General features: G+C 40.9%; 1 protein-coding gene across 29 annotated transcripts in view; it reads right to left on the bottom strand.

The window, feature by feature from the left end:
- The window catches only part of nrxn3a (neurexin 3a), a 353,072-nt gene that overhangs the window by 229,186 nt on the left and 109,110 nt on the right, over nt 1-14,776 (bottom strand). For all 29 annotated transcript variants that reach the window (XM_071914343.2, XM_078289649.1, XM_078289650.1 and 26 more), the window contains 3 exons: nt 13,967-14,260; nt 13,187-13,334; nt 9,220-9,603 (listed from right to left, as the gene is read on the bottom strand). In XM_071914343.2, the coding sequence (XP_071770444.1) occupies nt 9,220-9,603; nt 13,187-13,334; nt 13,967-14,260 (826 nt within the window). The remainder of the gene's footprint in view (nt 1-9,219; nt 9,604-13,186; nt 13,335-13,966; nt 14,261-14,776) is intronic.

Below are 14,776 nucleotides of genomic sequence, written 5' to 3'. Positions count from 1 at the left end.
TAATGCCCTATGATGGCTATAGTGGAGCAGTGCCGTAACCGGCAGATCAGAGGTCAGTTCAGTTCCTGAAAAAAGCCTGTGAGTATCTATCAACAGCCATGTGTCCCATTCAAGTGTCCTTAAGCAAGACACTAAACCCCTACCTGCTCACTCACTGTAAGTCCGTCTGGATACGCATGGCAACCAAATCTAAAATGTAAATGATACTGGCCTTTTATTAAGAATCGGATATTAGCCACAATTCTGGTGTGGTGTGGGGGATTTTAAAACCTGCAATGAATTGTAATTGTGTTGAAAAGATGGGTTAATTTTTTGGTTTAGGGTTACAGTTGGAGATTGCTTTGGTCCTTGAGTGTGTATTTGAGAGCGGCACTCCGGGCAAACTGAGCTACAAGTACACGAGGCTCTACAGTGAAGTAAGTGAATACAATCAATCGTCACAATGGTAAAAACACGGAAAATAAGGCCCAGGTTGAAAACATTGGTTGAATTAAGCTTTAAAGAGCTGCTAACCCAGAGTGAATCAGTGAATTCAATCCCATGCAGATCAACGTTAATAAACAGTTTTTCAGCAAACTTCCCACATCCTGTCAGTTCTAGTACTGTCAGTATTAATACTATGTTATTCACAAATTACAAATACTTTGCAGGCATATTCTGGAATCTGACAAATGATACGCCCCTCTGTCATTTATAGGAGAAATAAAGTAACACATACTGTATATGCCGTCCAGACTGCATTAAAATCATACTGTACTGGATTACATTACAAACGTTGTCCTGCAATATTAATCTCATCCAGACAGTCAGGATAAAATTGCTGATAAAGACCACTGGCAAAAATACTGCGGTCAAGAGAGGGGGAATCAAGGGAAAGTGCCAGCCGATGACGAAGCACCAAACCCAGGGACTGTCCACGGAAAACGGGGCCCATCTGGTCCCTATAGTACAGCACCTTTTTTTCACTAAAGTTAGAGTTAAATACTTTTTAATCTCATATAGGCAAGTCAAAGTCAAGTTTATTTGTTGTACAAATAAAATGCTGGCCCCAAATCCCCAAGAGCAAGCATGAGCAGCGTCGTGGAAAAACTCGCTAGCTCTTAGCAGGAAGAAACGTTGAGAGGAACCGGCTTACGGGGAAACCATCCTCATTTGGTTCACAAATTGGACAGTACTACATTGGTGGCTCCAAACAAACATCGGGGTGTTAGGCCAAAGTTTGTATCTCCTACCCCAATGTGTGTGATGTGCATGCATTTGCTTTGGCACCACCGTGTGGCAGTAACGGTCAACAGCAATCGTAAATCTTTTTGCTCTTTCAAAATTTCAAAAGAAAAGATCACTGGTCTGGGAGTCTATGTATGACAAAGAAATTTTACAAAGTCAATATGGTGCATGGCAGTAGCTCATATAGCCAGGGGAGAGGGTGTCTCCACCATTGAAAATGAACTGAAAAAAATATTTTTGGGCAGAACTGCAGTACGGCGTACGGCTTGATTACGCGTATGGCGTAATCAAGCAGCCGCGTCCGGCTGCTTGATTTCCGCATTTGGAAGTCACTTGCCAATCCCTACCCCCTGCTTGAAACAGAGGTTAATCAGTGTGTGTGTGTGTGTGTGTGTGTGTGAGTGTGCGTGTGTGTGTCAGACAGAGACAGAGTGACAGTGAAAAAGACAAGAGAATAAGAGGCGGAGACAGAGAGAGCATGGATGTTGATTAACAAGTGTTTGGATCACATTTAATTTAGCAGATTCTCTGTTTGAAAATGTGTGGCTTGGTGAATGTGTTTTAAAGTAGGTTTGTAATGAGTGTGAGCATGCACTATGTGTGTGTGTGTGTGTGTGTGTGTGTGTGTACTATTTTTATGCTTCCTTACGCACTGCACTGTGGTTTTGCCCATTGAGCCGAGGGGTCCTGGCCGAGGCCCATGTCTGTGGGATGGGTGACCTGGCCAGTGCCTGAGTCAACACCGATTAGAGCTACCAGCCACACAGCCCGCTAGGTGTGACATATAAACACAGCAACTGCGGCCAACATCTCTGCACTTATTACACTAACCACACTAAACACACACCAGACACACACATGCACTCAACACTGAGCTATAACATACATTACCACAGTACCACAGTAATTGCAGGCATACACACACATTACCACTTTGTTTTGTTTTTTTACCATGTTTTTTTTTTTTCAGGTTTTGCTAGTGAATGCACAAGCCTCCATTATGGAGGTCCATTGGATATTTGGCTGTGTGCCAATAATGTCTAAATAACAACCAGGCTAGACAAAGAGAGATACCTGAAAAAGCTTGTTGTGGTGTGACTGTAGATCCATTCAGTAATGTTATAAGTAAAAGTGAATAGTCTTAAGGCAGATTTGTTTCCAAATGTAGGTTACTGTGACACTGTAAACTGTCTTGTCTTTAGTCTGTACTCCAAAAACCTCTGAGTTGTAGCTTGAGAAGTTATAGCTTAGTTGAAGTGATGTTGGTACCTTGGGTTGTGTATCTTCCTCCATGATAAAAACCCCAAAATCGGCCTCTGTTATCTGTTGCTCCGGTAGAGGAGACTGGAGAATTGCTTTGCTTTCTCCATTCACTGCCATTGTATGGAGGAACAGGTCTCAAAATCACACTTCTAGCACATAAACAGATAATAAGCAGATTCTGACAATATATATAAAAAAAAACTAGTCCTGTTGCTCAATTGTGGTTAAGTAAATCACTTTCTTTATGTTTATTAAACCCTTCAGTTTGAACAAGTGTAACACCAAAATTCAAGACTTAAATAAACTCAAACATGCATGATCGCCAAGATAAAAGCAAACCTGTTTTTCTTAGTTCCTGAAAAGTTTACATGTTGGAGATACAAGGTTTTCACCCATATATGGGCAAAATTGCAAAACTCTAGGGTTAAACCCTAACCCTTAACTTGTGGCTAACTAGTGTGTTAACCTAGAAAAGGTTTCATAAACTTTATGAAACAGTAATCCCTTAAAATAACCTTGCATTTTCATTAATTTACATTCATTCACCCCTTAATTCATGCAAAATCCCCATAAAATTAATTAAGGGAGTTATTAATGGAGGAGATCCCATCAAAACCTCCTTAAACACTCCCTTAATCTTGACTCCTTACTTTTTAATTTAATGTAAAATTCAGGTAGACGGGAACTTTCCATTAATAACTCATTAATAACCCTGTAAACCATGCATAAAAGACATTAAAAATCCCTTAATAACTAGTGTTTCTACAAACCAACCCATGAATAAATCCTGTATAAACCCATGATACTAACCTAAATTTTTTAACGCTGTTATTTTTAATGGATAATTAATGTTTATGTAATGGAAAAATAAAGGACATTTCAGGGATAAAATGAAGCGGTTTGGTTTCGTAGTGAAACTCAAAGGTGGTATAATTGTCTCGAACCATAGAGAAGCATGGAGTCCTTTGGTTGAAGTTAAAACATGAAAATCACCAAAATTGGAGTTTGGAGGTCTTCACCCAAGAGTGACGATATGCTGGCTCTTCCCAGTTCTTTTCCACCGCACACACCCTCCATGCCACACCAACCCAGCACCACCGTAGCCTAACCCCATGACAAATGGTGATGCTTTGAAACTGCCTGCGTTGCACTTGTATACGTTTACAGCGCCTTTGGACTGCAAGGCACACCGTTTCTGTCCCAGAAGCACCGGACGACTCTACTCACTTTATCAAAGTCCATCACGCAGGGAGAGCTCATATTTAAACCTTTTCCACTTAGCTTCTGAGCATTAGTGCGCTGACGCCCTTGTGAAATGACAGCGAAATCTCTTTTCCGTCTAGATAAGGCGAGCCGATATCGTAACGGATATCGTAATAGAAGCCATGCGATAATTCCAGCGCTTTTGCCATTACTGGCAAGATGTTTTGCCCTGACAGCAATTGTTCTAACACCAGGTCTCTTAAAATATGGTTTGAGAGACTGATAGCCCCCCCCCCCCCCCCCCACGAGAGATGTAATAATGTTTCAATAAGCCTGGAGGCCCAAGGTGAGAGATGGTATGTCTCTTAGGGTCTAGCATTGCTTGACATCAGAGATGGAAAGACAACGAAGCAATACCAAAAAACGACTGCAGCCCATTATCCTTTTCGTCGTCCTTAGCATCGTCTCATCTCGTCTTGTTGTTTCTTTATTAGGATCACCAATCTGAGCACTGGACAAATGCCTAAAAATTCAAAATGATCAGGTCTAGGTTTTGTTTTTTGCTTCAAAGCATTGTGTCTCAAGCAATGGATTCCTGTGCAGGATTTGTGAGGGTAAGAGAAAGCAGGGTCCCACTGTTCATCGAATTTCAAGAGTATGAGGAAATTTTGAGAGGTGTATTCCAGAAGGGAAAGTCAGGGAGTATGATAGATTCCCTGGAGAAGCCAGGGAATCTATCATACAACATCTATCAACATTTCCAGGAATTCAGTATAGCAGAAAATAAACATTAACAAAACAGGAAGGAATTACATTTTTACATGTTTAGGCCATGGAAGTCCTCCAACTGAGTCCAACTCTTGGTTATTTTCACAGATTCTGGTTCTGTTGACACTGCCTATAGGCAGATTTTGCTTATGCTTAATATCTGTGCGTATACATTTGACAATGTTATGTTACAACTGCATGGTGCCTACAATAAGCATAACACTGCTTTACAGGTATGCTCTAGTCCAGGCCATTACACTGACAAAATCTACCAGGGAATGTTGCCATGGAGAACTCAGTGTGTGTGTCTGTACATATGTGTGTGTGTGTGTGTGTGTGTGTGTGTGTGTGTGTGTGTGTGTGTGTGTGTGTGTGTGTGTGTCCTGTGGGCTGCCTTGCTGCCAGTAGAAGATAATGGATTTGGACAACTCACAAGAGAGGACAAGACCAGTTCTGGCTGCAGAAAACAAGCTCTCCCTCATTCTTTCCTTCCTTTTCCCTCTCTCTCTCTCTCTTTATCTTGTTCACTTGTGCTCACTCACTGTCCCTTTCATTCCTTCTTTCTCTCGCTTGTTCTCTCTGCAAGTAGGTGGAAATCAGCCATCACTGGCCAAGGTGATAATGGAACTAACTCCAAAGTAAACCTGAACACCTGAAACTTTCTCTCTCTCTCTCTCTCTCTCTCTCTCTCTCTCTCTCTCTCTCTCTGATTGACAGCTGGATAGGTCTGAGAACTGCCTAGCGGTGGCAACTGTCTGTTGATATGAATGCCAATGGTGGGACTTGACATGTTACTGCATAGAAAAAGTTTCTCTCTCTGTCTATCTATCTATCTCTGACTAGTGACAGAGGTAAATGGCAATGAAGACTCCACAGTAATGGGCCAGTATGACACACATTACAATACCCATACAGTATTTTTGGGGAACTAATGGTACAAGTCAAGTAATTTCATAGGTGTACTTGGTTTTACACAAAAAACACAAAGAAGAGCATGAATTACTGCCACCCTTTCTTGAAAGTACTGTATATCAACACAAAAACTTTTTATTACTTGATTTATTTTTTCTTTTGTTTGTTTTTCTAATGATCTATGGGGGGAATTAACACATGCAATTGCAAGAACATCACTAAAAGCACTCCAATGTATATTTTTATGCAAAGTGAAAGTCTACTCTACAGCAGAGAAAAACTATAATCTATTGATGTAAGCATGGGAGATTAGTTGAGATACATTCAAAATCAAGACACAATACTAAAAAGTTATCTCAACTATGAATCTCATCTATAAGGCACATACTTGAACGTGAATGCAAATGTGAATATGAATTGAAATTTGACAAATTAGAAGCACCTTATTTAACTTAAATAATTGTGACAGCCATCTTTTTTTTTTTTACACACTGGAAATGAACAGTTTTTTGAAGAATTGCCTCTGACTTGTGAATATATTTCTCTAAAGTTTTCTGAAATTTTGGAGCTTACAATACACCTCATTATGTTGTTTTTTGTTTGGGTTTTTTACAACAATTTGACTAATCTTGACCAAGAGGTGCCAGCAGTTCTGCAGAGTGAAAAAACCGTGTTCAATTCTATAAATCAGAACATAAACAAAGCTAGCAATGGGATGACAGGGGCTCAACGGAGGGGTGTTACACTCCATTTCCAAACTGGGCCTTAGGGGTCTCTTCAATCTTGGCATGGCAAGCCCTAAAATAATGGTTTTCTTTCTGATACTGCAGAGGAACAAGCGATACAATCTACAAAACCCCCCATATAAGTTTAACACAGCTTTTGCCCAAGGCAGCATGAAGTTTGAAGGGAAAATGGATTGAAAAAGTTCATCAATCTTTCAGCAAAGTCAACAATACAGCATTTACCACAACAATCTCAAGAGCTTTACCTGGCATTGAAAAATGTGGCGCGGTCAGAGCTCACCTAGCGCTTCATAAAAGCTCTAGGTAGGAGGTGGGGCATGGTTCTGAGGCCTGTCAACATGGTGGCCATTGAACCCAGACCTGGGAAACACACTATTTTATTCAATTTGTTGTTTGAAGCACACTGCATAGGGATTTGGGGAAGAGGTGCCTTGCAGATGTAAGATGCTTGCAATGCTGTTTGCAATGCTAAGAGACTTGAAAAGAAAGCACGCACATCGGCACTGAAGGGATTAAAAATTGAGCATGTTTTGTACTCTTTTGTATCTCTCACAGGCCTTAGTGAGGACGAGGTCACTCACTGTCATCAGCTATTCATGCTATTCTAAAAACTGTACACACCAGCTGTAGTGACATGGTGAAGAGCGAGTGGGACATTGCACCAGTCACACCATAGGGAACACTAACCTTTTACTACCCTCTCATGTCAATAGGGACGGACATGTGGCTAGAGACGAGTCAATCACCTGCTCGCATGCATATCTATTAGGAATGGGAGACTGCAGATTGTCTTTCACTTTCTGTCCAAGCTGCTTCATGTTTGACTGAAGTCTGCTGTTCCTAGTCCTGGGTTGACTGCTTTCATGACCCAAGCATCTGCAGGGTTTCACTCCAGCCAAACGCTGCAGCAGCTGATTTCACTGATTAACATATCTTCAACCAGAGATAGGAAACTAACCAATGAAAATGCCGAGTGGACAATAGCATGTGATAGTGCTTATTTCGGTTTTTTGCTTTTCCAATATCTCTTCCATCTAGGTGTCCCCACTGCACCGAAGCCCTTAATATCCCCAACTAGCTTAACAAGGAAAAGGGGTCTAATGTGGTCCTGATTGCTAGGAGATATCACAAATTGACAATGTAATGTGTATTAAACTCTTCATCCAGTAGTATGCAATTAAATCCAACAATTTAAGAGACTTTTGATACAATATGCTTTTTCACTCAGTTGTGCTTTTACACCTTTTTTAAAGAATACAGCTGCTGCTCCAACACCAATATATGTAAGGGTAATTAATACTGTTCCAATATTAATTTATGCACACACACACACACACACGCTTGCCCGAGCTACTAGGTCCAACCATCAATCAGAACTATGTTGGGCAGCCGGTGAGAATGAATGAGATTCTCTAAGCACTGGTCCATCATTAATTGTCTCGCCTGTGCCTACATTTGAAGTTTGGCTTATATTGTTGTCATGTTTCACAATATCATTAAAGTTTATATATCCCCAAAATGTGAACAGCTTTAGCTAAGTAGATACATCACTCAATAAGCAGTGCTATGCATGATTATAGGGGAAATTAGGCCATAATTGGAAAAAAACAACAAGTCCTAGAAGTTATTTGGCACTTCTGCAATCTTTACTTTTTGAGCCATGCTCATTTTTTTCTAAGCCGTGTCCCCAGGAGTTTTTTGCCCCTGTCACACTACAGTGTCTTTGTGGAGAATGTCGCGCTAGTAGAACAGCAGCTTTCGGGGACTGATGACTGCTGCTTCTTCCTCACTATTCCTGAACAACTCTTCTTCTTCCTCACTATTCCTGAACAACTCCTCGGCTATAAACTTTCCCCTCAAAAGGAAACCTGACGGTGCACATAGACAATACTGGGCTTGCAACTTCGCGGTGATTCTTCAAAAAAAAAAAAAAAAACTTCTGCCTCAAACTATTGAGACACAGTAGCAATATGACATTTTGGTATCGCCATGATCCCATGGGTCGTAACACGGCTTTATTTATACACTCAAATAAAAAGTGTAACGGAGAAAAAGTCACAAATCAAAAGGGCACTTCTAGGTGGTTTGACCAAAGGGCAGATGCCTGGTGCACACCATTGCTCCAACTGCTTGCTGTAAGTTTTGTCTTTGATTTCCCCCTCCATGGTGCGCGGGGGCTGGACAAGAGCCTGTACCAGCTTCTGAGCCAATACACTATCTTGCCTTCTATTTCCACTAAACTTCCGTTTCCACTATACTTGGAGGAAAAGAAAAGAAAAATGGGCCACGGACATTGACAAGTGATAAGCTACATGTTTGAAGACAAAGTACATTTATGTTTACTGCAATGTTAAAGTTGATTAACAGTATGAACTTGCGGACTGTTCTGTTTGTAGCAGTTTGATTTACTTTTTAGTCTATCAAAATGTATGACTTCTATTTGTATGTATGTTGATTATTATTTGTTCCTGTTGAGACTTGAGACTTGACTTGACTTGTGTCTGTATAAATGACTTAGATTGAAAGTGATGAGATTTGTTCCAGCAGACGACTGAATTTAAATTCTGTTTTCCAAATTTGTATGGAATGATTGAATTTATTGAAGTTGAAACTGATTATAGAAATCAAACTCACGATGCTCTTACCAAGTTTTTATCCTATTAAAACCATATTGCATTGAAAAGTCCTAGATATTTAGTTTTCTGTAAGATATTAAATTGATACTGGACTCTTGATTTGTTCTGACTTGACTTGCTGTTCTACATTTAGACTTGACACTTGACATTAATGACATGGACTTGACTTGGACTTGACTTGGTAATCTACATTTAGACTTGGGACTTGACTTGAAACTTGTGCCTCAAGACTTGAGAATGACTTGGGACTCGAGCAAAGTTGACTTGGTCACACCTCTACAATCAATCAATCGATCATATGTGAATGTGAGAGTGAAAACATGTATGTGAGAGTAGAGTATACGAGTGAAAATACGTGTATATGAGTGTAGAGTATATGTGAAAGTAAAAATATATGCATGTGAAAGGCCCAGAATGAATTACAGCCCACATGGCCCCTCATACACACAAACACACACACTTACCTCTCTCGCAGGTGCGTGACCAGTATCCAGTGCCGGTACAGTCACAGATGAAGCGATTCCAGCCTTCTTTGCAGACTCCTCGGTTCTTGCACGGGTAGCTCTCGCACTGCTTGCCTGTCTGCCTGTTGCATGAGGGCTTGATGCCGGCGCCGTTCTGCGCCTCGGCGATCTGACGGATGTCCTTGCTTCTGCCGTCGATGAAAAGGTCGCGGACGCAGCCCACGTAGCCGTAGTTGAGCATGGCCGTCCACAGCTCAGTGGGCAGAATGAGGTTGGTGCGATCGGCAGGGAGCCCCCCCAGGTACATGTCGCCCTCCAGGTCCAGGATCTCGCTCTCGCCACTGGCTGTGAATGGAGTCCGCCTGCTGTTCACCGAGATGGTGCCTGTGGTGGGGATGGAGGAATTACAGAACAGACTGCATTGATACCAGTACTGGTACGAGATATGATGATGGTGATGGTGATGTCAGACTGAAATGGAATATGCAAGGGTGGAAGTAACAAATTTACTCTTGTTGATGTAATTAAGTAGCTTTTCTGTGTACTTTTTTTGATTACTTTTATACTATATATTACTTTAATACTTTAATTATTATACTTTTTTTAAAACTTCTATTTATCCAGGGAAAGTCAGCAGACCTCCATGTTCTTTTCCAGCAACACCCTGCTTCATGTTCAAAAAGTTCCGCACATTCATACTGGGAGCTGTCCGGTACAACTGAGAATAGAGAGATTCCAGACCATCATTTTCACAGCTGCCCAGTACAACCACAGTACCTAGTTTGTCTTCTCCTTTTTGCATTGCATGGGAAAGACCCTATGTAACATTTTTTTTTTCAGTAACTTTTACTCAGAGTACATTTTAAATTAGCTACCTTTTTTAGTCTTTAATGAGATTTTTACACCAGTTATTTGACTTCTACTTGAGTAAAATTTCAGCGAAGTAAGAGTATTCATCTTTCCACCCTCGGGAATATGTTATCTGAAAACTTCCCTTCGACTGATACCGAGACCAAGGGACACGTGTAACAAATCAGAAATCAAAGCAAAGCCGCTAGATCTCTCTATTCGAAAAAAAAAAAAATTATTCAGACTTTTTGTCCAGTGAATCGTCTAAGCCTATAATGTTCAGTAAAAGTACTGAGTCAGAACAGATTGCCTGGTATTTAAAGTTTGGCCCTCAGAATGTCTATCAGCGGTGACAAAGTAGTATCGGTGCATCTCTAATTAGGATTAGTGGATGTCGTCTCAGGACAGAGGCTTGTATTTCCGTACCACAGACTCTAAACGAAACATACCGCTGGCAGACTGACACTCCTGTCTGCGAAAGTTTTGTCCCTCTGACCATCAGATTTAGTTTTTGATTTGAATGCGCGCAGAGTGGTGTATTACTGAAATGGGGTTATAGCAGTGGGTAAAGATATGAACAGAATACCCATTCCTTCAATACACAGTGTCATCGTACTGACCAGAAAGAAAACATAATGAAATTAAAACACTATTCATTTTGCTAGGGACTCTATGGGACTTCCGCAAGGTCCCGAGGTATCACTTTGACAAATCAACTTCTATAATCTCAAAATTAGATTATAGAAGTTGCAAAGTTTTACTTATATCTGTACTGTAGCCTATATCTCTCAGATTCTGAGAGATTATTACCCGTATCTTTATCACAGCAGTGGAAAATGATGTTTCACATCTTATTTCAGAATCTCAACACACTCAACAGAAACAATATCTGGTTATTGAGAAGGCCTTGCGATACAGCTTGTATTATAGCTGTTAGTTGGTGTTGCTGATAAAGAACTACTAATTCAACCGACTCTGGATGAACAAAAGTTTTTAGTTTTTTCAAAAAAAAAGATTATATTATATTCTACTGTACCAACCAATGTTCAAACAACCACGATGGAGACTTACACACGTTAGAAACTAAACGCATGATATTTCTGGAGCTTGTGGTGGACAAATATTTTACAGACAACATTTTAGAAAGTTCAAAGCCAATTTTGAACTGCAATGAGACTTGTGCATTCCTCAGACTGATCATGCCAAGCCTACTTCATTCTTTATTTGACAAATGTGTTTCCACTGCTATTTATCACAACATTTCTTTATCAACAAAGTTGCATTTTTGCAATATTGAGGAAAATGTATTGAATTTTGCAGTTTCCATTCATCTTTTCTAATTCAATTATAATTCGCAAAAAAAAAACTTGAAAAACATGAAAACCCAGCTTGTGATATTCTTAGTAAGAAAGGTACAAAGAGGGTATATGCCACCCAAAGGCTCTCTCACTATATACTGCACAGCCAGATTAGTGGGGATAAGATGTGCGAGATTGCGAGGATACTGCTGAGTAAAAAAAAGAGAGAGAGAGAGAGAGAGAAAGAGAGAGAGAGAAAGAGAGAGAGCAAGGAAAAGCATTTACAGTGCAATCACTGCTGTATGAGTGGTTTATCGTTATGTCCTCAGTGTGTATGTGAGTGGATGTTGTGCTTTGCTTTTTTTCCCCACAGTGTGTTATCTCTTCAACACTGCTTCAGCTACATCCAGTGGCTGATGGAGAGCTTGAACAAAGTGGTCGGAGACGTGTGTGTGTGTGTGTGTGTGTGTGCGTGTGTGTGTGTGTGTGTGTGTGTGTGTGTGTGTGTGTGTGTGTGTGTTGTTGGCAGGTAATCAATAGCTGTAAGCTGGGCTAAGGTGACAGTCTCCTGCATAGATACTGGGCTGTCTGCATTCTTAATGGTGTCCAAGACCTCACCCCCAGCAACAACACACACACACACACACACACACACACACACACATGGAAGAGGCAGAGTGGAGGAATAAAGAACTAGGTAGGTCGGTAGATAAGAAGGTAGTTAGTAGATTGGTTGATAATTAGGAGGTAAATAGGGAGGTAACAAGGTATGTAGGTAGGTAGTAGTGATGCCCACAGGTTTATATCCGCGGGTGGGTTAGGGTTGACTGAAGATAATATTGAGAACGGGTCGGGCGGGTGCGGGTTAGGATCACTAGTAGGTAGACAGTTCGGTAAGAGGGTAGATAGAGAGGTGTGTAGGCAAGGAGGTAGGGTTAGGGTTAGGGTTAGGGTACATAGGTAAGATATGTAGATAGGTAAATCCTAGGTCAGGCAAGAATGTTCAAGTCTTGCAAGACCAGGGCAAGACTAAATGGCTGGTCAGCTTGCCGTCCGGTCGGGAGGCTGTTCACACTGTTCACAATGCGACGGGACGAGGATGACCATCACATACATAAAGAAGAGGGATCACACACTACCGATTCTGTCGTTCATAAACATTTTCCCATTCGTTCAGAATAGGTCACTGTTCAATTCAATTACAAAATAGCAGTTCTATCATTTCTTGCTACATGGTGCATGGTATCACTGATGAGAAATTTAGAATGAGACTTGTTTCACTTAATTTGTAACTGCATAAAAAATAGTATAAAATGTCAGCGTGCCTGCATCAATCCACATAATGGATTGATGCAGGCACGCTGACATTTTATACTATTTTTTATCACATTTATTCCAAATGAAATTGTATAGCAAATTATCAGGAGTGGACCTGGGACTCTTGCCGATATAAATTATCTACATGAGTGGGCATTGTTGTTAAACGTGGCTTTTTCTTCCCCCTGTATCTAAACTCCCATTGGCTGTTGCTAGTGTCACTGTTAGATTTCAGTCTTGGTGAATCTTGGACTGCTTCAGACTACATGAGTCCGACCAGACTCAGCCTGACAAAATCAAACATGTTGGGAAAAATGCTGTCGGTCCAAACTACCAGAGTCGCCTGTCTTGAGCCCGTTCAAGGATAATCTGCACTGACTGTTGGGCCTGATTCCCAGATTCCAGACAGCCCAGATTCCAATCAGGCTTAGAATTGGCATTAAAATTGCCTACTGTGACCTAGGCTTAAGAAGATAGGTAAGTACGGATGTAGTGACACTGACCTGTGCGTCCATCTCTCTGGATGTCCACGTGGTACCAGGCGCCATCGTTGACTTTGGTCTGGGTGGCCTTCACCTTAATGGTCCCTGAGCCCATGTCCAGCAGCAGGTACAGGCTGCCGTCCAGCAGCTCCACCGCAAAGAAATCCACCTGGCCGAGGGCAAGAGGACACATCCATGGAGATTACCATCATATTCTGGTCCTTTTCTGAAAAAACTGGCAACACTACCTGCTGCTTGCAGTGTTTTCTGTGTTTATTTGCAGTAAAATTGCAGGGATTGATGAGAACGGCGTATTTAAATTGCATGACTTCAAAAAATTGCAGGCATTGTCTATTATTTAAGAATGAGAAAGATATTATGCATTGTGTTGTGACCGGTCAAAATGTCAAAATATTCTTCTCTTTTCAAGAAGGACCTTAGAACAGAAACATTGATACAGATGACAAAGACACAATACAATTCAGTCACACATTCAAGCAGTCAAACAGTCAGTACCATACAAGGACATAAACTGACATACATTATAAAAAGTGATTGCAAATGTGATAGAATATGTGAGATATCCTTGCTTTAAAATCTTGCTTGTGCTTTACAGTCTGTTCCATTTCTAAGGTGTATAGTGCAGAAACCGTATTTGCCAAGTTCAGTATTTAAAACTAAACTAACCCTGTCAAAAGTACCCTTGTAAGTCTTCTAGAGAAGTTCTTAATGCAAGCTTTATGATGTGATTTCAGAAGTGGAGTTGAAATAGGCAAGTGTGGCTGAGGATTATCAACTGACCTTGGTGTTCTTCTGGCTCCGGGCGGCCTCCTTACGCTCCTGGGGCTTGCCGTGGGTGAAGAGGATGAGGCCGTTGGGCTCGGTGGTGCGGAAGTCGAAGGAGATGGATCCCATCCGCTTGGTGTTCCATTTGGGGAGGCTGATGTAGGCCTCGGGGGTCTCGAAGGAGATGGGGTCCAGGGTGGCCACATTCTCACACTTGTAGGACACCTCACCCTGGATCTTCATCTTGGGGTCCACGATGCGAGCCAGGCGGGACAACTCTAGACGGATGTCATTATTCTTGTACACAACCTGTGAGAGGGGGGAAAGATAGTATGAGAATTACATTTTTGATTTGATGACGCATACATTTATTCTTGTTACTGTAGGTTTTTTGAGTATTATTTGAAGTCAGTAATTTTAGTTTTGCTTGAGTATGTTTTGACTACATTTTAAATCACATAGTACACATTTTGTCTCCATAAGCATTACATCAGAAACTGATCTATTGTAAATTGCATCTGATCAAAAATGTACAAAAAAAAAAAAAAATGTTACAAACTGTAACATATTTATCCATGATAGTAGCTTTATCAGTATCATTAGCCATAAAACCAACCATCCAGCTACAGGTTTGTGTTTGCCTGGTTGTGACTTTGCTGGCCTTGCTAACTAGTTGGATGGCTACTAGCCAAATAACATCAATGTAATTGAATAATGGTTGACGTTGATGATGACGTGATTTTCAGAATCTTATTTTTAGAAATCTCAACATAGTCTGAAAAGTGTAACATTAGCCTACATACTGAATTCTGACCTCTCGTCTTT

Source organism: Centroberyx gerrardi, chromosome 17 (genome assembly GCF_048128805.1).
Source record: "Centroberyx gerrardi isolate f3 chromosome 17, fCenGer3.hap1.cur.20231027, whole genome shotgun sequence".
Taxonomy (NCBI): domain Eukaryota; kingdom Metazoa; phylum Chordata; class Actinopteri; order Beryciformes; family Berycidae; genus Centroberyx; species Centroberyx gerrardi.
The sequence above is the reverse complement of the archived record's forward strand: the minus strand, read 5'-3'. Positions and strand labels throughout refer to the sequence as shown.